Below are 23705 nucleotides of genomic sequence, written 5' to 3' on the forward strand. Positions count from 1 at the left end.
TCGATTCTAAGCGTTCTGGAACTTGTGCGCCAGTTAAGCCTGCCTAGGGACTCTGATTCTCCTGGTGCCCTTTTCTGAAAAGCTTCCTATCGGTTTTCCCCAATACAATAAGCCCACACGGGAACCATTCCCTCTAGTCCCAGCCCTTCACCCCAGACACAGGGCAGTGGCTTGGAGTCCTCCCGCCTGGGAGTGAGCTGAGGACAAGGGGGACTAGGATTCTCCAAGGGGACCGTGAGGAGCAGAGGTGGAAGAGATGGGGGCTGGCACAGGAGGGAGAGAGGGTGGGTGGGGAGACGACTGAGGCGAGGCGATTCCTTCCCCCGTGGGGCCCAACTTCCCACAACCTGGAGAAGACTCAGCAGACCCAAAAGTAGATTCTGCCTTGGCATCTGGAAGGGATGCCCGGGTGCCCCGGAGCCGCTGACGCCGCCAGGGGCCTGGCGTCTAACCCCGAGGGTGCGGCCGGCCTGGCTCCGAAGGGGGTAAGGGGAGCGGGTTCGCTCGCAGGGCAACTCACGGAGGAGAAGTTGTGCGGGCCGCAGAGCTCGCCACGGTACTTGCAGGAGAGCAGCATGTCCTCCAGCTGGTGGCCCAGGCGGTCCATGAAGGCGGCGCTGATGCCCTCGAAGTGGCGCGGCGGTAGGAACAGGCGGAAGTCGGCCAGCTTGCGGAACCACTGGCGGCGCGGCTCGTCGCCCCGCAGCAGCTCGCTGACCAGCGGGCGCGCGGTGCGATTGGGCAGCAGCAGCCCGAGCCAGTGGCCGGCGTAGTACAGGTCTCCCTTGGACAGGCGCGGGAAGCGCAGCGGGTTGTTGTTGCACACGGTGACGGCGGGGAAGGGCAGCTGGCGGCTCCACTCTCGGTGCACTCGCGTGTGCGACGGGAAACTGAGCCAGTAGAGCAGGCGGTTCGAGGACCAGGACAGCAGCAAGCCGAGGGACGTGCAGAAGGCCAGTACCCACAGCGCCCGCCGCTGGAAGGAGCCCCCCGCCGCCGTGCGTCCGCCGCACATGTGCCGCAGCCCGTGCAGTTTAGCTCGGCTCAGCGACGGCCGCCCCCTGCGGGCGACCCCTGGCCCCTGCAGCGCCCGCTCGCGCTCGCCGCCTCTGCCGCTTCGGGGCTGCCCGGCCGCCGCCACCGCCGCCGGCTCCTCGCGGGCCATGCGGAAGCGTCCCGGGCCGATGAGCGCGGCCGCGGGCAGCCGGGCTCCGCCGCTCCGGCTCATTCATTCAGCCCGCGGCTGGCGACAGCGGCGGCGGTCCCGGCCGGGCGGAGCCGCCATGGGAGTCCGCAGCAGCAGTGGAAGCAGCAGCAGCAGCCGCGCGCAGCCCGCGCCAGGGAAGCGTACGCCCGAAAGGAGCTCCGGTGGCGCGGCATGCCAGCCCGGCGCCGCCGCCGCCGCCGCCGCCTCCGCGGGCGCCCGCCCGGGACTGAGCGCCGCCTCGGCCGGCGGTCCCCGGCACTGGCCTCTCCCGAGCGTCTCCCCGGTCCTCTTGGCCCCCTAGGCTCCCTGGAGGCTGCCCGACGCCGGGCACTACCTCTGGAGGGGCCCCACTGGGCGCCGAGTCTCGGGTCCCTGGGCGCTGCGCCCGCCTCTCTTCCTCCTGGACCTCGGGGGACCCTGAGCGGAGTCCCCCCCTGCCTCGCTTAACCCCAGCTTTTACGTGGGTCCCGGGAGAGGGGGCTATCGGCCACCATGCCTGGCTTGGACATCCCCAAGGACCCCGCCAGACCGGCCAGTAGCCCAGAGGTGGTGGGACAGGGGAGAAGGCGCTGGGGAAGGAGCGCCCCCAGAGGCGCACCGCGGCTCCGGGCTCGGCGGGTGGGGTGGGTGTGTACTGGGGTGAGTGGTCGCCCTGCCGGCTGCTGCCCTCCCTCCCTTCCCTCCAGGACTCTCCCGCTGCTCCTCGGGCTGCTCTCGGCCGAGACCGCTAAGGTTCCTCCAAGTCCCGAGCCCGAGTCCTGCGACGCTGCCGCTCTGGCCTGGGGCTGGGGGCTCCTCAGGGCGTCCTGCAGGAAGCTGCTCGCCGCCGGGCCGCTTCAAGGCTGGCGGCCAGAGGGAAGTGCTGCTTTCCCCTCGGGCTCTCCGGGTTGCCTCGCGTCTCCAGAAAAGCTCGGCCTCGCTGTCCCCTGCCTCTTCTCCTTCCTCCCCGGCTGCTCCAGGAGCTGGGGACTGCGGAGCTCCGGCTACACCTCCAAGGGGGTGACTTGGACTCGCCGCTCCGCGCGCCCGTCTGCTCTCGAGACTCCAAGACCGCGGTGGCGGCGGCGGCAGCCGCGCTCCTCTCCTGGCTGCCCGGCCCTTCTCGGGCCCCGGGCGAACTTGGGCAGTGGCCGCGCGAGAGTGGCGCGGCTGGGCTCCGAGGACCTGCTCCTCCGCTCGGTGGCCCCGCGGCTCCGGGCGGGTGGGGCGGTGGCGGCGAACGCGGGGCGCTCCTGGAGACGCGGTGCTGACGCGCCCGGCTCCTCCTCGTTGCATTTTAATTCCTGGCCACGGTGGCCGCTGCACACCGAGTGGGAAGTCTCTTGCTGGAGTCGGCTGAGCGAGGGACACACTGCACAGACGAGCTCGGGCGCTGGCTTGTGTGCCAGATGGAGAGTAGTAGAAACTGTTTACATGGACACATGAGCGTGTAAGTGTGCGAAGGCTTCAGAGTGTGGGAGACACGCCGTAGAGGGAGTGAGTGGCTGCGCAGTGCAGGTGTGTGAGCCAGGTGTGAGTGCGGTGTCAGGCTCTGAGTGTGGGGAGAATGTGTTTTTTTTTTTGGTGTGTGAATGGGCCTTTCTATGTATCTTGTGAAGGTGAGGATGTTTAGGCATAAACAGACACATATAAACACAGACACACCTCATGTACACATACACAAGCACATACACAGCACACATACATACACAAACACACATGCCATATACAAACTTGCACATACCACAGACACATGCACAAAAGTGTATGCATACACACCAACACATACACACGCAAATATACACTCACTTGCTACAGTCCACATACACATAGGCAAACACACATATACCGTACCCCACACACACCCCTGGAGGCCCTTTTCACTCACCCAGGGGAGAAGCTATTTAAGTTGGACTTTGCTAAAATTCTGCTTTGGATCCAGGTCCTTGACGCTATCAGTTGCTGGAGGGGACCCATGGCATTCTGAATCTTTCAGCTTTACTGGGGCCCCTAACAAAGGCTCACACTCCAGTGCTCCCTGCCTGGGGGTGCCACAGGGACCCATACCCCAGCCTAGGTGGGGTTATCTTGTGAACTCAGTGGAATTACTGAGTAAGCAGCCAGGGCAAGCATGTGGTATCTTCCAGTGCCATAATTTTGGGTAGCTCTATTTTGTAAAACAAACAACCAACCAAACCAAAAAAACCAGACACCAAAACAAAATTACAATATTTTACATTTCTGATTTGTTCAGTCATGGTGGACTTTTCTTTCTTGGTAGGCTCCCTCTTGAAATGGACACGTGCTATTTTGGGCTGACAGTGCCTTCCCTGCCATCGTACTTTGCTGTTAATTCCCCAGAGGGTGGGGAGATGTGTCCTGTGTAGGTCCCCAGGGGTCTGGGCACAGAAATCCAGGGATAGACACAGGGCTGACCAAGAACCCTACGTAGTGATCGATGACTCTTATGTTTTCCACACGGCCTGAAATATCCCAGCCCCTTCCCCAACCAATTCTTTGACTGGCCCAGCAAAGTTCTCCTTTCCATCTCAGTTTACATATTGCCTCCTAAGACAGACTTGCTTGGTTCTCCCAAATTTTGGCCCTTCTTTCCCTTTGCTCCTCCCAATACACCTTGGGCTGATATCGCAATAGTCCTTATCATCCCACCTGTCACTGTGTCCAGGCCGTTCTGGTGATCGTGAGCCTCTTGAGGACAGGGTCTACGTCTCCTTCATGTCTGTTGCTATCTCGTAGCACAATGCCCGGGCACATTGAGGACGTACACTGATCCTGGGGCAGAGAGGAACGGAGCTCATGTTTCCTGAACAGCTACCCTACGCCAGGCTCTGAACTAGCACATACCCATTCTTTTACTTAATTTCTTTCTCTAACTCTGCAGGGAAGACATAAGTGCCCTCTTTTTACAGTTGATGAACTGAAGGCTCAGAGAGCCTAATTTGAACCCAGCTCTACCTCATGCCAAAGTTTAGGAATTTCTCCCCTCATTATGCTTCTTTCAAAAGTATTAAGATAAATAAGAATATAATATTATAATAACTGTAGCACTTCCTAAGTGCTAGTGCCTGTTCTGTTTTACACTAAAAGTGAGAGTCATAGTACCCTAACTAATCCTCAAGATAATCTGTGAAGGAAGCAGATGTGGCTCAATTTGGCACCCGCCTACCACATGGGAGGCCCTGGGTTTGGTTCCTGGTACCTCCTAAAGAAGAAGAGCAAAACAGTGAACTGGATTGGTGGGCTGGTGCATCCAGCAACAGGCTGGCATGACGGACTGGTGCAATGGGCTGGCATAGTAAGCCGGCGCAAGAGGATGACGCAGCAAGATGACTCAACAAAGAGGCACAGTGAGGAAACACAATGAAAGACACAATGAGCAGGGAGTGGAGGTGGCTCAAGTGATTGGGTGCCTCCCTCCCACATGGGATGTTCCAGGTGTGGTTCCCAGGGCCTCCTAAAAAGAAAACAGAGAGCAGACAGGGAGCACAAACAATGAAGGATGTTGGGGAGAAATAAATCTTTTAAAAAAAGGATGATCCTATGAGATAAACATTATGATTCCCTCTATTTCACTGAGAAGGAATCCTTGACACAGTGAGGTTAAGTTACTCCCCCAGGCACGCAGACTTGGCCCAGTGGTTAGGGCCTCCGCCTACCACATGGGAGGTCCGCGGTTCAAACCCCGGGCCCCCTTGACCCGTGTGGAGCTGGCCCATGCGCAGTGCTGATGCGTGCAAAGAGTGCCCTGCCACGCAGGGGTGTCCCCTGCATAGGGGAGACCCATGTGCAAGGAGTGCGCCCTGTAAGGAGAGCCGCCCAGCGTGAAAGAAAGTGCAGCCTGCCCAGGAATGGTGCCGCACACACGGAGAGCTGACATACAAGATGACGCAACAAAAAGAGACACAGATTCCTGGTGCCGCTGACAAGAATAGAAGCGGACACAGAAGAACACGCAGCGAATGGACACAGAGAACAGAAAACTGGGGCGGGGGAAGGGGAGAGAAATAAATAAAAATTAAATCTTAAAAAAAAAGTTACTCCTCCAAAGCCACACAGGCTTTGAATCTAGGCATCTGGCTCCATCGCCAAGTTCTCCAACCCCACCACCTCCCACTTGAGCCACACCGACCTGGAAGCTTTGTGAATTAACTTTCTCATCCTATCTGCCCCACTTGGTCAGAAAAACAAATTCACAAGGCAGAGTATGTGCTGACCCACATAACCTCTCCACTAAGAAATTAGAATTTCGCATTGTGATTTTCCAGTTAGAAGCTTTGGAAGAAAACTTCACTTTTCTTGTTTATTTCTAAAACACCTCGCAGGCTGTGTGGTGTTTGTGTGCAGTGGCAGGAAGGCCTGCCAGCCAGCCAGCCTATGCTTTGGGGCATGACCCCTGCCACAAATTATGAGCTCTTTCTCCCAAGAAGTGAGTGTGCTGGGTCAACTTAAGCCAACGTGATTTTCTGTTTTTATATTACGACGTTCAGAGCTGACGCTTCTGTTGGTTCAATCTGGTCTCATTGCAGCCTCCACACTTCCACTTTACTCCCGCTCCTTACTGCTCGATGGAGCAGAATTGGAGAGTCCCTGAGACACCTCCTAGCCCTGCTGCCTACCTGCTGTAGAGGAGTCCCTTCTATATGTTTCCTCAAGACCATTCTAGAACATCTTGCAGTGTTTAAAACTTCCTTTTGGCAAATTTAAATCTGTCTCGTTGTGAATTTCTCCAATTTCTCCTAATTTATCCCTGGAGATCCAGGCAAAATAAGTTCGATCTTTCTTTCTCATGGGAACCCTTCAAAAACAGAATCAGACTATTTCAATGCTGAAAGGGGCAATAGCAGCCTACCTATCTAGCAAAGACTTCAAGTTGTGCTTTTCTTGTCCTGGATAGTGCTTCACGGACAATTTCCCCCCAGGGCCCACTGGATGGAACGTGAGAGAGTCTGGGCTATGATGTGGACCATTGACTATGGGGTGCAGTGATGCTCAGAGATGAACTTACCAGGTGCAATGGATGTATCACGATGATGGGAGAGAGTGTTGCTGTGGGGGGAGTGGGGGGCGGGGGGCGGTGGGGTTGAATGGGACCTCATATATTTTTTTTAATGTAATTTAAAAAAATAATAATAAATAAATATTTAAAAAAAAAAAAAAAAGATGTGCTTTTCTCCTCCAGGCTAAATGTCATCCTTACCTTCGACCGAGGTTTGTTTTCAAAATGAGATTTTGGATGCCATTATCCTTAAAACGTGACCCCAACGCTTCAGGCGAGGTGCCTCCAGCCCACCGAGAACGAGTCTCCCAATCCCTTTGCTCTGGAGCTGGCGCTTGCAGCCCTTGCTCTTCCTTCGGTGGTTGTGCACCCTTTTTTGCCCTCTTGCCTGTGGGACTTAATGACGGTGGGTGGAGGGAGGGGCAGTAGCCCTGGGTTCTTGGTGTCTTCTTAGAATGCGGAGTGTACTTTCCTTTAGCTCAGTGCTGCTAAAGGTGATGAGAGTGTTAACACTACTTTTAATATTAGAGTTCTTTGATATTATGGGGTAGGTGGTTTTTTGTGGGTCTGCCTATGAATCTAAATCGCTCTCTTTTTTCTCTCCTCTCTCTTTTTCTGTTTCTGGACCCTCCTTGGCTTGCTGTCACTCTGACTCCCTCTTTCTTCTTCCTACCTCTCCTTTCCTCTTTCCCCTTCCTTTTTCCTTTCAGCCTCTGCCTGAAGCCGAGGTGTCTCCTCTGACATCTTCTTTGCCTGTGCCACTGGTGGCCTCTGGGGCCAGAGAGGTGGCTATGGTGTTAGGCACCTGAGCAAATGCCCAGTAGTCGTGGCGGGGCTTCCTGCCCTGGTGGAAAGAGAGCGGGGAGGACTTCCCCCACTGCTGTCAGCTCACTGCCACCGTGGGCTGCCGCCGGAGCTGCTTTCCATCTTACCTGCTCATGTGCTTCAGCATCTCCGCTGTTCTCTCACTCCAAGGGCTTCTTGTATAGCACTTGGCCTCTCCCAATTCTCCCTTCTTCCAAGTTCTTTCTTAGGCTCACCAGGATTGAGAGGGCAAACATGGGCCCAAGGTCATAGAAGAAAGGTCAGGCGCTGGAAGGAGCTGCCTCCTGCTCGCACCGCACCAGCCTGGAGGGACCAGCTGAGGCATTGGGGTTCACGTTAGATGGGCCACCTTAAAAGGTAGGAGCCAGCTCTGGAGTCTGATTCAGCCTTTCCACTCTCTGGGAAGGAAATCAAGGTGCAGGGAAGGGAGAAATGTGTTATCAGTCACATAGATGGACACTGAAGAAGGTAGGACTGGACCCCAGGTTCCAACTTCTGGCTCAGTTGTCTGCTCACCCACTGAGATGAATTTTAAAAATCCATTTTGAAATAGGTCAGGTATTCACATAGTTTAAAAAGGACAGAAGAATGTGTAGTAAAAAGTCTTCCCACACACACCCAGTCCCCAGCCACACAGTTTTTCTCTCTGGAGCCAACCAATATTGCCAATTTCTTGTGTAATCTTTTAGAGATACTTATGAATATACCTTTGTGTATATAATCTCCACCATCCCACTTTTTCCACAAATGGTAGCATTCTGCAAATACCATTTACTAGAGTAATTGCATTTCTTGTTCTTCACACTTTTTTTGTTGTTCTTCTCTACTTTCAGTTATTGAATCGTTGCCTTCTTCTGACACCTCATTCCAACTTCTGTTATTGTGTTCTACTTCTCATTTCACATTGTGCTGCCCTCCCTTCCAAAAAGGACAGTGGGTCCTATGAAAAAGTGAAACGTGGAGCTTGTGATTTAATCAGAATTTTTGTTAACTCTCCACTAGATTTGCTAATGAATGGATGTTCTTGTGCACGTACTCTCAAATAGCAGATAATGCAAAGATATTTCTGTTTGCCCAGAAAGAGCCATGAGGTGTCAGTGACAAAAGTGATCCCAATGAGCATGTGGTTGAACTTAGAAGAGGAAATTGAGGGCCAGGTTTAATGACTTGTCCCTGCTTACTGGGAAGTTGATTTGATGATGATGACAATGAACAGGAAGCAGGGGTGAGGGGGGAGAGGTAGCCAAAATTTGACTGAATACTATGTGTCAAACCTGGTACTCAAAAGAACATGCATTAATTTATTTAGTCCTCACAGCAACCCTTGAGATATGTCCTACCACTATACCTCTTTGACACAGGGGAAACTGAGGCAAGGATTGGATAAATAACTTGTCTGGCCAGTGGCTGGGATTCAAACCCCACGGGTTTGGCTCTAGAGTACATGGTGTTAATTAAGTTGGTGGTAATTAGCTGAAAGTAATGACTGTAGTGGAAATGTATTGAGCACCTAAAGCACGCCAGGCAGTACCCTCGACACTGGAAAAGCAAGCTTGCCTTGGCTTTCAGTCTGGCATGGGGGGCAGGGATAAGGAAATAGATCATTTTAATCAAGCTTGATAAATGTTTTATTAGACATGGTGATAGGTGAACATGAGTGTGGAGAAGGTCCAGAGGAGGGGTCTGCCCTTGATTGGTCTAAACGCTCTGACCCCCCACCTTTCCCTTGTCTTCCACCCAGTTTCTCCATTCGTTTTCTCACTGCCACTCAAGGAGAACTGTGCTTCCTCTGCCCACAGAGGTTATCCCATGACTCAGGATCTGGGAATGGCGCCGGCAACGCCAGCACAGCCCTGCACTGAGGAGGCTCAGATGCCTCGCCTATACCGCCCTTCTTTGCATGGGGTTTGTGCTCCCAATGATGCCTGCCTCGGGGTCCATTGCTTATCACTGATTTATTCTGGGTTTAGGTTCAAATACCTGGCCTTCCTTCATTGGGTCTTTAGCTGTGGTCATAGGTTAGCAGAGAAATGGAGCCTTGCAAGCTTTTCTACCCAATTGCCTCTCTTATACACATAACAAAACACTCATTAAAATAGTTAAGCATAATAACCCTCTCCAGTACGAACCATCCACTCGTATTTAAAAAAGCATGTGGTTAAAATAAGATTTAATGAAATATAAAACCCCAGGTACAATTAGGCATATTTATTCACAGTTCTTTGACTGTGCCTTAACTGTTTTTAGTCATGACTTAATCCTACCTGCTTTGGGGAGCATTAACTAACCAGTCCCAAATCTGTCTTGCAGACAGACCCTCTGCAGTGGGCTCAGAGATTTAAGGTGAGCTTGATTTGTCAGAAGCCTCCATGGAGGCTGCTTTTCCTCCTTGCCACAACATTCCTCTGTCACGGCCGCTAGCAATTTGTTTACTCTCTTTCCTTATAAATGACCCCGCCAAACCACTACCTCGGGTTTCTCCACTCCTAGTTTATCTTGCCTGTCTAACCACAGGAGGAGCAGGAAGCGAGAGATTTAGTACATTCTTCTGCAGTGGTATGGACCCGTGTGATTATCCAAACAGGAGATGGGAAGGGAAGAGAAGGGAAGGAGAGGTGAGGGAAGGGAGGTCGGTATGTACCTGCCAGGTACTAGTGTGGCCTTGTCCAGTGAGTCTTCATTCCACCTCTTCTAGGTGGGTAAGATTTTTCCCGTTTTCCACATGAGAACATGAAAACTCAGAGAGATGAAATAGCTTCTCTTTATCTTTCCTATTTTATTCTCTCTGTTGCTGGTTGAGCACAGGTTAAAGCATAGTAACAGCAATAATCACATATGCATCAGTTCCTGAGCACTTACTAGCTGTCAGGCTCTGACATCTAATAGAATGGGTAAACACACCACGGAGAGAATCATAAGGTGCCAGTTCCAAAAGTGATCTGAATGAGCATGCAGTTGATCTTAGAAGAGGAAATTGAGGTCCAGACTTCAGTGAATTCCAGGTGAAGAAAATGAGGCTCAGAGATGTGAAGTTACTTGCCTGGGGTCACAAAGGCCGAGCCAGGATTCCAACCCAGGACTGATTCCAACATGTTTGGTAATTATTAGAAAAGCCAGAAGTTGGGGTTTAGAAAGAGAAAACATGTTTAAAGTGGGTGGCAGCATAATTCAGAGTTTTGTAACAACCTAGGGAAGACGGAAGTGAAAGAAGATTCGAGAGGACCTGAAGCCAGTTTCTCAGTATCTGCTGTGGCTCTTTCTCTTTGTTCTTCCCAGCTTTGGTGTTATGCCATCATGGGCAGAGTTAAAGCTATTCATCAGTGCAAATGCCATGCTGGGCTAAGGAAGTTAGAGAAGGTCACACAAAATGTTTCCTCTTTCAACATCCATATCATCTCACTGCCACATGGCCATTAGATAAGAACTCATGTTTACAACCCGCGGGTTTTCAGCACAGCCTCTTCTGTCTCCCTCCAGCCTTCCTACTCTTTCATCTTTTCTTTTGCCCCTCCCTCCCTCCCTCCCTTCCTTCCTGACCTCAGCCTTGCTTTCTCCCTTCTAATCAATAATACTTCTTTAGCCTAAAAGTGCTTAAGTTTGCTCATTCAATATTTCTCAGCAGTCTGCAGCACTAACATAACATTAGATTCAAAACGGTTTTCTGAAAGTGATATTACAAAGGCAAGTTCATAAGCTTGATGTGTAATTAGAGCCATGAAACAGTTTATACCATTTGATGGGGGAATCCCATACCCTAGAAAGGGTTCCCTGAGGAAATAACACAAAGCAAAGAAAAAGTACAAAGGTAATTTATGGTTTAGCTTTTCATAATAGAGAAAAATTTTATAACAAATTAAAAAGACCTCATGCCAACAATAGGGAAATGGTCAAGCAAATGATGGTGATCCTATGGCATTGGAAATTATGTCCTATTGAAGAACTTGACAAGGATGCCAATGTTTTTAAGTTAGAAAAGAAACAGTACTGCTTAAGAAGATCTGGGCACAAAGAACATGTGCATCCTGGTCCCAACTTTAGAGAAGCACCTCTTTGAGGATGAAAATGGTCAGTAGAGAATTAGGAGAGTCAGAGTTTACTAGCAAATGGGTTCTTTTGGTAAAGTTATTTAGATTTTAGATAGATAAACCAGTTTACCAGGACCAGGCTTGGAAAGGCACATTGGAACCAGAAGGTTTTGCTGTGTCTATAAAGCGGTAGCACTGGAATATGGACCACTGAATCCCTGGATCTTTTGGGTCCCCCTACCCACCTCTACCACCAACCACTGCCTCGCAACGAATAAACATGTAGTGGCAGATGCTGCCCTGATGCGGCTGGCTTCAGTCACCCTGGCCAATGCCCACTCGCGCGTGTTCCCTCACCTCCTGACTGAGATGCACCTGGCTTTCTCAGGCCCCACCAGTATCCCCATCTTAGTTGCAACCCTTTTTGAACATACATCCCAGCCATGACTCACATGACAGAGCCGCTGTGACCAAATAGTGATCCATGCTAGAACTTGACTCAGATATACAACAGTCCCACGGGAAGGGGAGAGGGGCGCGGGTGAGAAGGACCTGTGCGGTTGGTAGTCCTTCCTGCTGGCTGTGTCTCTGTCATCTCCTGCTCCCAGTTGCTGCCTGGAGCCCTAGCTCTGAGTGGTGATTAACCCTTGGCTGTATTTGGCTGTATTTGGCTGGTTTGGTGCAGCCGACCCTGGCAGGACTTCAACTCTCTGAGGCACCTGAACATTTTCCCCAGCTGCAGCCATGCTTCCATCTCTAACTACAGTTTGAATTTTCCTCTTTTCTAGCACCCGGAATGCTGTTTTTTCCAGTTTAGAGAAAAGTACAAGGAGATAAGGAAAATACCGTTTGAACAGTTAGAATGCATGCAGCAAAACTGACCATAAGAATAAAATAAGAAAAATAGCTTCAATTTGTTGAGGACAATAATGTGGCAGGCACTGTACCAGGCACTCTCCTTGCATTATCTCATCTAATCCCCATGGTGCCCCTAAGGAAGTAGATGTTATTATTTCTACTTGTTATGAGGTGGACTCTGAAAGCTTGGAGATAGAAAGTGTAATATTTAAGGGCAGACTTGGGTTTTCTAATGTCAAATCCTGCCTTCCTCCCATCCCATTACATGGCCTTACCTTTCAGGCACTAAAGATAACATAGCATGACTTAAGCATGAGCAAATCCTCATCGTTCATGGAAACTTCTTACTCCCACTTTAAGTATAATCCTGATAATAACCTTGGTTATTTTATTTTTTAGGCCTTTAACAGAATAGTAATAGCATACGCTATGTAATGATTCAAGGGTACCAATAGCCAGAATGTATAGCCAAAAGCCTGACAACAAAGGAGAAGGTAAAAAATGATGAAAACAGATAAAAGGACTGAAAAAATGATGATGCCATTTAATTTTGGGGCAAACTTGACACACTTCAAATAGTCCTGAGTCTTTTAGCCAAAAACAATAGTTGGAACTTATGATAACTTTGAGCCATCAAGATACATTTCATTCTATATAATCTGCATAAGAATGTGGGAAGAGATGGGATATATTTCAGAAGAAGTTTCAGCCAAATGGTTCCACTAAATTTTTTGTGTGGTGCTTTAAAGGAATAAATAAATCATTAACTCTTTGGAAACATTGACTACTCAAAAGAAAAAATAAAAAGAAAGAAAGAAAGACATTTCTATAGGGGGAAGGGTCTGAATGATGGAATGACAAAGGTTTCACTCTCTCTTGGGTACATTGTTCCAACTATCACTGTGGACAAAAATTTCCCTACAGTCGTTTGGTCTGATGGCCATGCAGTTATTCAGAATTGGTGCATGGCAGAACAGTTATAATCAGTAGCATTGCTGCCAGTTGGGTTATGTCGTGGGTGTTTAGTTGTTCTATAAAAAGGAGTTTCGTGGTATTTAAGTGTTTCTATCTCTTTTGTATTTCTTAAACTAAAAACAACGAAAGACCAATTTTCACCACATTTTTTTCCCTGCAGGAAGAAACAATAAAGAAGAAATGGAATTCAACTTGAGAGACCCATTCTAGCATTCCTGTCCCCATCAAAAACATTTTAAGGTTTTGTTCTGTAGGAACTGGGAGTCTCGTGTAGTAGGTGACAGCAGAATTCTGCCTTACTAGAGGTGTCAGGATGTGTCTCAGCTACTGTAGCTTGTCTATTAGCTTCTTGAGTGCAAACTTCCCTGGGAAGGTTATTTTGTTTTGTTTTTTCCTTTTGTATACTCACTCATTGATTTTGATTGATACAGGGAAATATGAAATGTCTGTACTGCTTTGTGAAGTATTGACAATATGTCCTTCTAAATTTGGAACTGGAATTTTACCCATGGGAGGAGGCATTTCAGTCATGAATTCTAAGTCCCTTTTTATCTAGAAACATTGGAATTATCCTCAACTAAGCCCTCCCCCCCCCCCCCCATAGCATCCATCACCACGGGCTGCCGATGCTAAATCATTCTCAAACCTGGGCCTTTGATTTATTCCCACAGCCTTTGTTTAGACCCTCATCTGGAGCTTGCAGCTTACACTCTTCTGAGAGTGTTTAACTGGGCTCCTGGCCTCTGCTTTCCACCTGCTCCAATCCATTCTCCACTCTGCCCTCTGATTACATCAGTCCTCTGCTTAAAATCCTTCAGTGGCCCCCATTGCTTACTGCAGGGCTTTGCAGCCTGTGTGTTGTGCCATCCAGTGGGTGGCAGGGAGTGTGATATTGATCCCCTCCGCTCTTGGGGCAGCGGGGCCGGCTGGGAACAACAGGAGCATCTTTGTCCTTTTGCCCCCGTGGTGTATATGTATATATACTATCCGTCTAGGACATGTACTATCTATTTTCTTGAAAAATTTCCAGCAAGTTCTGGGAATGCTTAGTTTATAAAGGCCTTCTTACCTGGCCCTATCAACCCCCAGACTGCCTTGCTACTTCCTACCACTACAACCCTTTGTCTCAGCCCTCTAAAGCCTCTTGCTTTTTCCAGCCTTAAATCCACACCATTTTTTGCAACCTTATGATTTTGAACTTGATGTCTGGATGGTAGCCCCCTTGAGCCCACCCTCTTCTTTTTTTTGGTGAACTCCTACCCTTCTTTCAAGACCCTGCTCCATATTCTCCTCTCTGTATCTCTCATGTTTCTACAAACAGGATTAGACCTTCCTGCTTTGCTACACCACATACCAGTCGTGTGACCTTGGGCAAATTACTAAAACTCTCTGAGTCGTAATTTCCTTATTTGAAAAATGGAGATAATAATAGCTGCCTTGCAGGGTTAACATAAGAATTAAATAAAATAACGTATGTATAGCATTTAGCACAGAACTTGGCATATAGTAAACACTCAGTAAATATTTGTTCACATAATAAATGGTAGTTGCTATTATTAAATATCAAACTTTTGACCAGCATATTTATCCCATAATTGTGCACTAGTTTGTTAACTCCCCTTTTAAGATCAGAAGGCATTTCCTATTTATCTCCGTGCAATCTTGCTATTTTGAATTAATGAATAGATTCTGTTCCTCTAGAAAGTTGTCTCCATGAAGGAAGGGAGCAAGAGCGTGTCCACTGGTGTATGCCATACACCCTGAACTTTGCTTGGCACATAGTAGGCTCTGATAATTCTTGATTGCTCACTCTCCTCATTTGGCTCTTGTGGGGGCCAAATGTGATGAAATATGTGAAATACTTGAATAAATAGAAACATCTTATGAATATCATGTAAATACATGAGACACTTTTAGTCTCACAACTGGCGCTTTAGAAATGCCTCTCAGCTTGGATCAAGCTGCCAGCACACAGACCTGCTTGAAGACTCAAGTTTTCTGATGTGACAGGAAGCTTCCAGGGAATGCTAATATTCACTTCTGTTTGCTGAAGAGAGGTACCCAAGGTAGACAGTCTAACTCGTCGGGGAAGGAGAAGTCGTCCTGGGGTGGAGAAGTGAGAGGGACTTTAGTGGGGGCTGCCATTCAGGTGAGAACTCCCAAAGATCAGCTCCTTAGAGACCAGCTGTTCCAATTTCCTTGTTTTATAGATAAGGAAATTGATGCTCAGAGAGAGTCGGTGACTTATCCAAGACCACACAGCCAGCTCTGGGATTCCCTGTTCGATATTTCTTCCTTGCATGTTACTACATTGTCTACAACACAGAGAAGAAAAGGCATCCCAGGCAGAGGAAATGACAATACCTGAAAAATATTGAGAACATGAAGTCTAAGGGCTCCACTCACATGTATTTAGAGGTTCAGTCTGTGAAGAGCAGCAGAGATGTGGAAACGCTCTGATGGCATGAGTGGTTTAGGGCTGATTGGCTGTGTGTGTATGTGTGTGTGTGTAGACTTTATTATTTAGGTAATGAAAAGGATTTTATTTTATCTTATATTATTTTTTGGTCTCAGTTGCAGGGCACTTGGGTGGGGGAATATAAACAATGTGATGCTTTTAGAAATTTAGTTTTTCAGCAGGGACTAGAATGGTTTGGAGGTGGGAAAAAGAGGAGGGAGGAGACAACCGCAATCCTCTCAGCTTGGACTGAGGAGGGCCTGGGCGTGGAAGGTGATTGTGGGCTTGGAAAGGCAGGGACACATGAGAGGCGCAGGGGAGAAAGAATGTAGACTCCTTAGTGAAGATGTGCTAACAGTGAATCAGGTGCCAAGATGATGAAGTGAACGCCAGGCAAGGTAAACGAGGCGGATGCAGATATCCCTCGAAATGCTAAAAAGACCAAAAAGGCAGGAAATCGTATTTAAATAAACAAACTTTAGCTTTAATAAGAAGGAGTATTTGCTGTGGGTAGAGAAACAAGCTAATTAGGGATAGAATGACTCAGTGCCTTTTAACATGTTCTTTAAGAAATCTCCAAATTTATGTGTTGTTTTTTGTTTTCTATCAAGACGGTGTTTATTCACATCGTAGTGACCATGCACGGCCCCGTTAAGCCACGTGGCCTCCTCCTTCCTCTTCTCCAAGGGCAGGCAGTGCTTTTGGGTGCTGCTCAAGGCTCCTGTTCCTAGTGGGCTCAGTGCATCCTGCTCTGGGGCTTCCTGCCCTATGTTTGTTGCTCTTCCTTCTCTATCTTCTCTCACCTTAACCAAGCCACTTGGACTTGATCTTGGAATTTCCTTCCCCTCTGATTGCCAAGCCTCTGCTGGGTTCTTATTTAAGCTTCTCCTGGTATGACCAGGTCCTAGTGCTGGAGTCTTACCCAGTGCCTGGCATATGGAGGTATATTTTTGTTGCTGTGGAATGAATGAATGAATGAATGTAAAGGAAGGAAGGTAAGAGAATAAAAGGAACAATTTTATTTTACTGATAGATTAGCCTATATGACACCAAAAACCTTGATTGAGATGGTTTATTTTCTGGCAAAAAGGCAGTACTGCCTACATATCATCAACATTCTGAACCACTTACATAATTTAGGTAAAGAACCAGTTAATTTAGTGAAAACATAAAAAGCTCTAATAGGTAGCTTCAGTGAACTGGCCAGTCCACTCGGTGATAACTCTCCCTCTCCTTGGTCGAGTAGGCATGGTCTGAACTAACTGCACCATTTAGGCATTTGGCCTTGAGGGAACCACAACCCGTAGGTGTTGAAAGGATCCCACCGATTTGGGCTGATAGTCTCACCACACTGAAACTAGGGGCAATAAAGTGGTGACTGGCTAATCCTCTCGGTTGACTCTCTCTTCCATTGCCAACTTCTCCTGATTCTTCTGCTAAATCTCTGATCTCTTCTCAGCTCTATTCTCTGCCACTGCCTCCTACTTTTCCTCTTCCTCCTATTATCCTCTCTTCCTCCTCTTCCCCTCTGCTTACAGCTTAGATGTTGACTTTTAAAACTTTTGGTTATATTGTCAATGATGGACTATAGTTAATAGTACAATTATACAAATATTCATGAATTGTAACCAGTGTACCACACTCATGCAAGGTGTTAATAATAGAGTGGTGTATGGGAACTCTGTATTTTATGCTTGATTTTTCTGCAAATGTACAACTTCTCTAATAAAAAGCAAAAAAACCAAAAATCTTCTGATTATATGTGGTGGATTGTTTGCAGACTTTGACCTCTTTTGCCATAAACCCCATTAAAATGGTAGTAAAAGAAGACAAAGAGAGAAAAGAGAAGGATACTTTCAAAGACAAAGAGGGAACATCAGTGCATTTGATATTTCAATGCATTTTGAAAGCACAGAAGTAGATGGAGGCATTGCCTTGGCAGGATGGAGGAGCTCTGAGCTTGCATTCCTGCTGAGGGGGATTCCCATGAGAACGGAGCCTGAGCCAGTTCACTCTGTAGAATCCCTGTACTTAGGTGCTGCCTAAAGTAAATTCATCACCTTCCTCATTCTCCTCCTCTACCATTACCACCACCTTCACCATCAACTCCAACACCCTCTCTCCTCAGTTTCCTTCTCCCCCTATAGTTTTTTATCCCAAAGAATGGCACTATTGTCTACAAAAACTGAAGTCCACCCTCCATGTCCATCCGTCAAAGCCTACTGTGTTGACTTGTACTGTGGCACAAACTTTGCATCATTGCATGCTCTTGTGTCCAATGTCCCTGAGATCTTCTAGTGGATACCATTTCATTCTTATCAGTAAGCTCATGGTGCTTGGTACCAGGCTGGCAGTAAATGAAGATGTAGTGAGTAATCTCTATCTCTGGGTGAGTTTTGTACTGAGAATCCCAACTCTCTTCCTCCCCACCCCAGAGAGCCAAGCAGGAAGATGACTTAATCACTCAAAAGTAGTTTAAAAATGGAATAATAGAGAGTGGATGTAGCACAGAGGTTGAGCTCCTGCTTCCCATGTACAAGGCCCTGGGTTCAATCCCCAGTACCTCCGAGGGGGAAAAAAAAGGAATTGTAGAAGAATATTATTACAGTATTATACTATACTATTCTGGTATACTACATTACTCTAATATTAATACTCATAGCATTATCATACCAGTCTTTGATGCTTATTCCTTGAAGCCTCCTGGGTGTTTGGATCCCTATGGCATCTCTTAACTCCTTTGCTCTCCATTTGCATGCCTGATCTGTGATGGTAAGAGGTGACTTTTTTTTTGCTCAGGAGAGGCAAAATGACACTTGGAATGACATCTGGCCTGGAAGTCAGGATCCTGGGTTCATGTCCAGTTCTGCCACTAACTTATCCCCTGACCTAAGGAAAGTCACCTTCCCTCTCCGGGAACAGGTCTCCCATCTTTAAGACAACATGCCTGGACTAGATAATCTCTAGGATTTGTTTTTCTCTAAGACTTGTATCTATCTGAGCTGATCATTAACCTCAGACTAGTGCAGCCCTGGTCTTGTCTTCAGAGAGCTCCTGAGGTGATGAGCGTGTATCCCCAAGGACAGAGGTCAGGGACGACAGCCCTGGCCTGAGGTCAGCCTGGTCTTTCACCTGCAGGCTCAGGTAACAAATGCATCGGAAGCAGCTGGGCCCTGGCCATGCCTGGGCTTGATCCTTATCTTGAATCTGCTGCTGTTGTCTCTTTTCTATATTTTTCTAGTGGGGAAATTTACTCAGAGTCCAAGAGACAGAGTCTTTTCCTGGACCCGACACCTGCTGATTTCAGTGATGTTTATTGTACCTGAGATGGCTTGGGGACTGGTTAGAACATTTTCCTTCCTCTTATATATTAAAAAAGAAGGTTATCTTTTTGTCTTAGCCTCACTAATCTGATCCAACCTTTCCTGGGAACCAAGGAGCCTGGTTTTCCAGCCTCCAGTGAAAGAGGTAGACTTCAGTAAACACAGAACTGCCGGTGTCCCCTGTGTATTCTATTGGCATTGGAGGGATCGTGGGAAGCTCAGATTCTCTGCCTGGCTCTGGCTTCATCCTTGACAGTGGAGAGCAAGAGGAGGGAGGCAACACTTCTTTGGTTGGGCGCCTGCTATGTGTAAGGTACCACCTTGGGTACTTTGCATCTTACCTGATCTTTTAACCGTGCCTCTAGGTTTCTAGGTATGATTAGCCTATTTTACAGACACAGGGAACGACACTTGGAAAGTTGAAATAACTTGCTCAAGAGTCCACCATGAACCTGGGACTTGAACCCAGTTCTGCCTGACTCTGCAGACTGTGCATTTTCTACTAGATATTAATAATTTACCTCCCCGTGTACATTCTGGTTGTTTCTAGCAATTATTTGTCTGTAGGGGTGGCAATAGCCAGGGGTGGGAGTGGAGTAATACCAGGCAGCCCACTCCCTTCTAAAATCACCTCACAGACAGGACATTGGTGATTCATCATCTATATGTTTGCTCTGCTAGGTGCAGAGACCCTAGGTGTTTGGAAGATGGAGAGAATTTCTCTCATCTGTGTCTGGCAGCTTGACTCTGTCAGCACAGTGAGGGGTGGGTAGGACTGAGTTGGCAGGTAGGTCTGAGTGCAGGGGCAAAGCTGGAGACTTTTTACTCATTTGAACACCGAGAGGAGATGCTTCCTTGCCATCAGCCACATTTCTAGGCTTCCCTCTTCATCCTTCTTGTTCTATATGATTTTTTGAGAATCATTTACTTCTCTGGTATTGATGATATGGGTAGGGTGATGACTTGTAAATCTACAGCTTTTTCCAAATCCTGCTTCCGAGTTCCAGGCCTGTATATGCAACTCCCTTTGTATACCATGTTAGATATTCTTCAGACACTTGAAACTCAGCAAGACCAAGGCTGACCTTCTCATATTTTTTCTCTAAAATACCTGTCTTGAATTTCTTCCCTCCGTGAATGGCTCAACCATCCACCCAGCTGCCCAGGTCAGTAACCCAGGTGTGAGTCTGGACTTCTTCCTCTGCTTATCCCCAAGTCCTTTTGATCCAAACTTTCAATATCTCTCACATTCTCCTCCCTTGCTCCATTTCCACATCATGAATGTGGCCAAGAATCCCATCATCTGGATTACTGCTAAGTCTCACCTCTGATCTCCATCCTTTCTCTTTGCTGCTGCTGAGTCCAAATCTTTTACCAGGCCTCTTTAGACTCTTCAGAGCTCTCCTGGACCTTCAGAATAAACTTGAGCCTTCTCCATGGTCTTTGGGACTGCTGTCAAACCCAGAGGGGGTGGTTAGAGAATGGTGTGTGAGGACCTGGATTTGAATATCAGCTTCATAACTCATTACACAAATGACCTGGGTGAGCCACATGACCTAAGTATCTGTTTTCTTATTTTTAAAGTGGAGATAATACTAATAGTACAGATGTTACTATTAATGTTGAGAATCAAATGAGATTAACATGTGAAATCTGCTAAGCCAGTGCCTGGAGTATAGTAAACAAGCTTTAAAAGGCAATGTTCTTAAATGTGCTGTGAGTGGGACTTTCAATGGTTTTACACAGGAAGTGTCATGGTGTCCAGGTTTCCACCTGATGAGGGATTCCAGTCCATCATGGGTTACTGGTAGGAAGTGACTTTTCTGGCAAAAATCGTTGCTAGTGCCTTTCCCAGTGCACAATAGGGAGAAAAAAGTCATGGCACCCACTCATGGGGCTAACATGGCAGGGATCAGAGAGAACCCAGATGTGGAACGCTAAGGTCAGTGAGATCAAAAGCGGCAGAACCTGTAGCCATCCCATTAACACAAAGAAGAGCAAGCAGCAAGAGACTGCACATGCTTAGCATTTTGGAGAGAAGACGATATGTCCATAGAAGAAAAGAAACAGTCTTTAACATTATCCTGTGAGTGAGTATAAAGGCAAAACTCAGGATCTTCCTTTGTGGGGAAGGGACAGGGATGTAAGTCAAAAAATGGATCTCTTGGCAAGGGCAGTGTGGCCTAAGAGCAGCCCAAGGCACTTGCAGAAGAATCCCATCTGAACTAAAAATATTTCCTTAACCACAGGGATATTCTCATTCTTTAGTGTTATCGCTTATTCTATAATCTGGTATCATAATCCACTGTATGGTTTATTGCATACAATTATGTCCAATAAATGTGTATCTTTTTCATCCCAGGAGTGTGGATTTCAATATTCTCTACAAATCACTATGTTCTCAAAGATAAAACCATAAAACTCCTAGAAGAAATATAGGGAAACATCTTCAAGACCTGGTGGTATGTGGTGGATCTTACTCTGAAAGCATAAACAATGAAAGAAAAAATGGATAAATGGACCTCCTCAAATGAAAACACTTCTGTGATTCAAAGAACTCTGTTAGGAAGGTTAAAAGCAGCCCACCCAATGGGAGAAAATAATGGAAACCACATATCTGATAAGGGTTTGATTTCCATTCTATATAAAGACATCATACAACTCAACAATAAAAGAGCAAGCAATCCAATTAAAAAATGGGCAAAAGACTTAAATAGACATTTCTCCAAAGAAGAAATACAAATGGCAAAAACAACAACAACAACAACAACAACAACAACAACAACAACAAAAACCACATGAAAAAATGTTCAATATTACTAACTATTAGGGAAATGCAAATCAAAGTGACAATGAGATATCATCTCACACTGCATAGAATGGTCATTGTTAAAAAAAAAAAAAAGAAAGAAAACACTAAGTGCTGGAGAGGATATGGAGAAAAAGGAACAGTCCTTCACTGGTGGGAATATAAAATGGTGCAGCCTCTGTGGAAGACAGTTTAGTGGTTCCTTGGGAAGCTAAATATAGAATTGCCATATGATCTAGCAATTCCTCTATCCAGAAGAACTGAAAACTGTGACATGAACAGACACATTTGCACACTGATGTTCATAGCAGTGTTATTCCCAATAGCCAAAAGATGGAAATGACCTGTGTACATCAACTGATAAATGGATAAACAAAATGTGGTATATATATGATGGAATACTATGTTGCTATAAGAAGAAATGAAATTGGGACCTATATGATAACATGGATGTATCGTGAAGACATGCTAAGTGAAATAAACCAGATACAAAAGAACATATACTCCATGGTCTCACTAATATGAACTAAGTATGAAGAATAAATGTAAGACGTTAAAACTCAGAGTATAGGTTATTAGGAGAAAAGAGGAGGGCTGAGAAGGGGTACTGGTGCTTAATGTATGTAGAAGTTTTAATTAATTTGAGTGTGTGAAAGTGTGGAAATAGAGTTGATAACACAGTATAGTGAGTAGAACTAATGCAGCTGGTTTATAAATAGGATTGTGGCTGAAAAGGGTAGTCTAGGGATGTAAATGTCTTTTGAAAGAAAGCTAGAGAATAATCTAGGGACTTAATAACATAATGAACGTAGAGGTAGATGAGAATTGTGGTTAATAGTACAAATACAAGAATGTCCTTCTATGAACTAGAACAAATGGATATCACTATTGCAAGGTGGTAAGAACGTGGAGAAGCATGGGAAAAATACAATTAACATAACCTAAGGACTATAGTTAATAGCAATACTATAATAGAATTGCATCAATGTCAAAGATGTACTGTGTTAATAATAGAGGGTTATGGAAAAAATATGCCAAATGTATGCTATGGACCATAGTTAGTGGTAACAATCTGATGATATTATCTCATAATCTGTAACAAAAGTTCTACAACAATGCAGTATGTTGGTGGAGGGGTGTTGTATGAGAATTCCATACATGTGCATGATTGGTTTTGTAAGTTCACAACTTCTCTAATAAAAATATATTTAAAAATCACTATATTTTCTTAAAAATGTCAAGAGCTACAAATCCTTGTTAGTTATTATGACATGAGGATACCTGGATGGGGAGCTTCTACATGGCATTTTTTTTTTGTATTTTTTTTGAAGATACATAAATCACACAAAATGTTACATGAAAAAATATAAAGAGGAGGTTCCCATATGCACCACTCCTCACACCTCCTCACTCCTCCCACATCAACAACTTCTTTCATTAGTGTGGTACATTCATTGCATTTGATGAGTACATTTTGGAGCATTGCTACACAGCATGGATTATAGTTTACGGTATAGTTTACACTCTCTCCCAGTCCATTCAGTGGGTTATGGCAGGATATATAATGTCCTGCATCTGCCCCTACAATATCATTGAGGACAACTCCAAGTCCTGAAAATGCCCTTCTTTTTCCCTCTCCCTGCCTTCACCAACTCCCACAGCCACTGTTTCCACATCAATGACATAATTTCTTCCATTGCTACAGTCACAGTAATTCTATAGTAGAATACTAGTAAGCCGACTCTAATCCATATTTTATTCCTCTGTTCTGAGGACCCTGGGATAGTGATGTCCACTCCACCTTTAAACCAAGAGGGGACTTAGATCCCACATGGCTGATGGATGGGATTCTCCTGCTTGCAGCTGTAGACTCTCTTGGTTCCTTGGTGTGGTGGTTGGCCATCCTCATCTCCCTGTTAGCTGACCTGGGTAAGTCCAATGAACTGGAAAATAGGTGTTGCAACTCTGCTGAGGCTCAGGGCCCAGCTGGTACATGGCCAGTCCAGAGTTTCAAGTCTCCTGAGCATAAACCAACCCCAGTGCCAACCACAGGTTCAGTAGAAGTGACTGAAGAGGCACGCATAGAGAGGTCACATCTGAGTCCAACTCCCATCACACTTAGGAGGACAAATTCCAAAGTAGGGCACACTGGCAAGGCACTGAACTCCAGAGCCATCTGTCATGACTGTAGGACTGCTGTCTCCGTAGCCCTCAGGAGCAGCACTGCCT

The 23705-nt window shown here is 46.6% G+C and overlaps 1 protein-coding gene and 1 pseudogene across 4 annotated transcripts in view; one reads left to right on the forward strand and one right to left on the reverse strand.

Annotated features, from left to right (window-relative positions):
* ASIC2 (acid sensing ion channel subunit 2) overlaps positions 1-23705 on the reverse strand; it is a 1082534-nt gene that overhangs the window by 263586 nt on the left and 795243 nt on the right. The window contains exon 1 of one of the 4 annotated variants that reach the window (XM_058283868.2): positions 521-1296. The exons of 2 other annotated variants lie outside the window; for them this stretch is intronic. In XM_058283868.2, the coding sequence (XP_058139851.1) occupies positions 521-1228 (708 nt within the window). In that variant the 5' untranslated portion in view covers positions 1229-1296. Of the gene's footprint in view, positions 1-520; positions 1297-23705 lie in introns of those variants that run through there. One more of the 4 variants, XM_058283867.2, reaches the window with a different exon arrangement.
* The window catches only part of LOC101428634 (UBX domain-containing protein 2B-like), a 111079-nt pseudogene continuing 89073 nt past the window's right edge, over positions 1700-23705 (forward strand).

Source organism: Dasypus novemcinctus, chromosome 21 (assembly GCF_030445035.2).
Source record: "Dasypus novemcinctus isolate mDasNov1 chromosome 21, mDasNov1.1.hap2, whole genome shotgun sequence".
In the NCBI taxonomy this organism is placed as follows: Eukaryota; Metazoa; Chordata; class Mammalia; order Cingulata; family Dasypodidae; genus Dasypus; species Dasypus novemcinctus.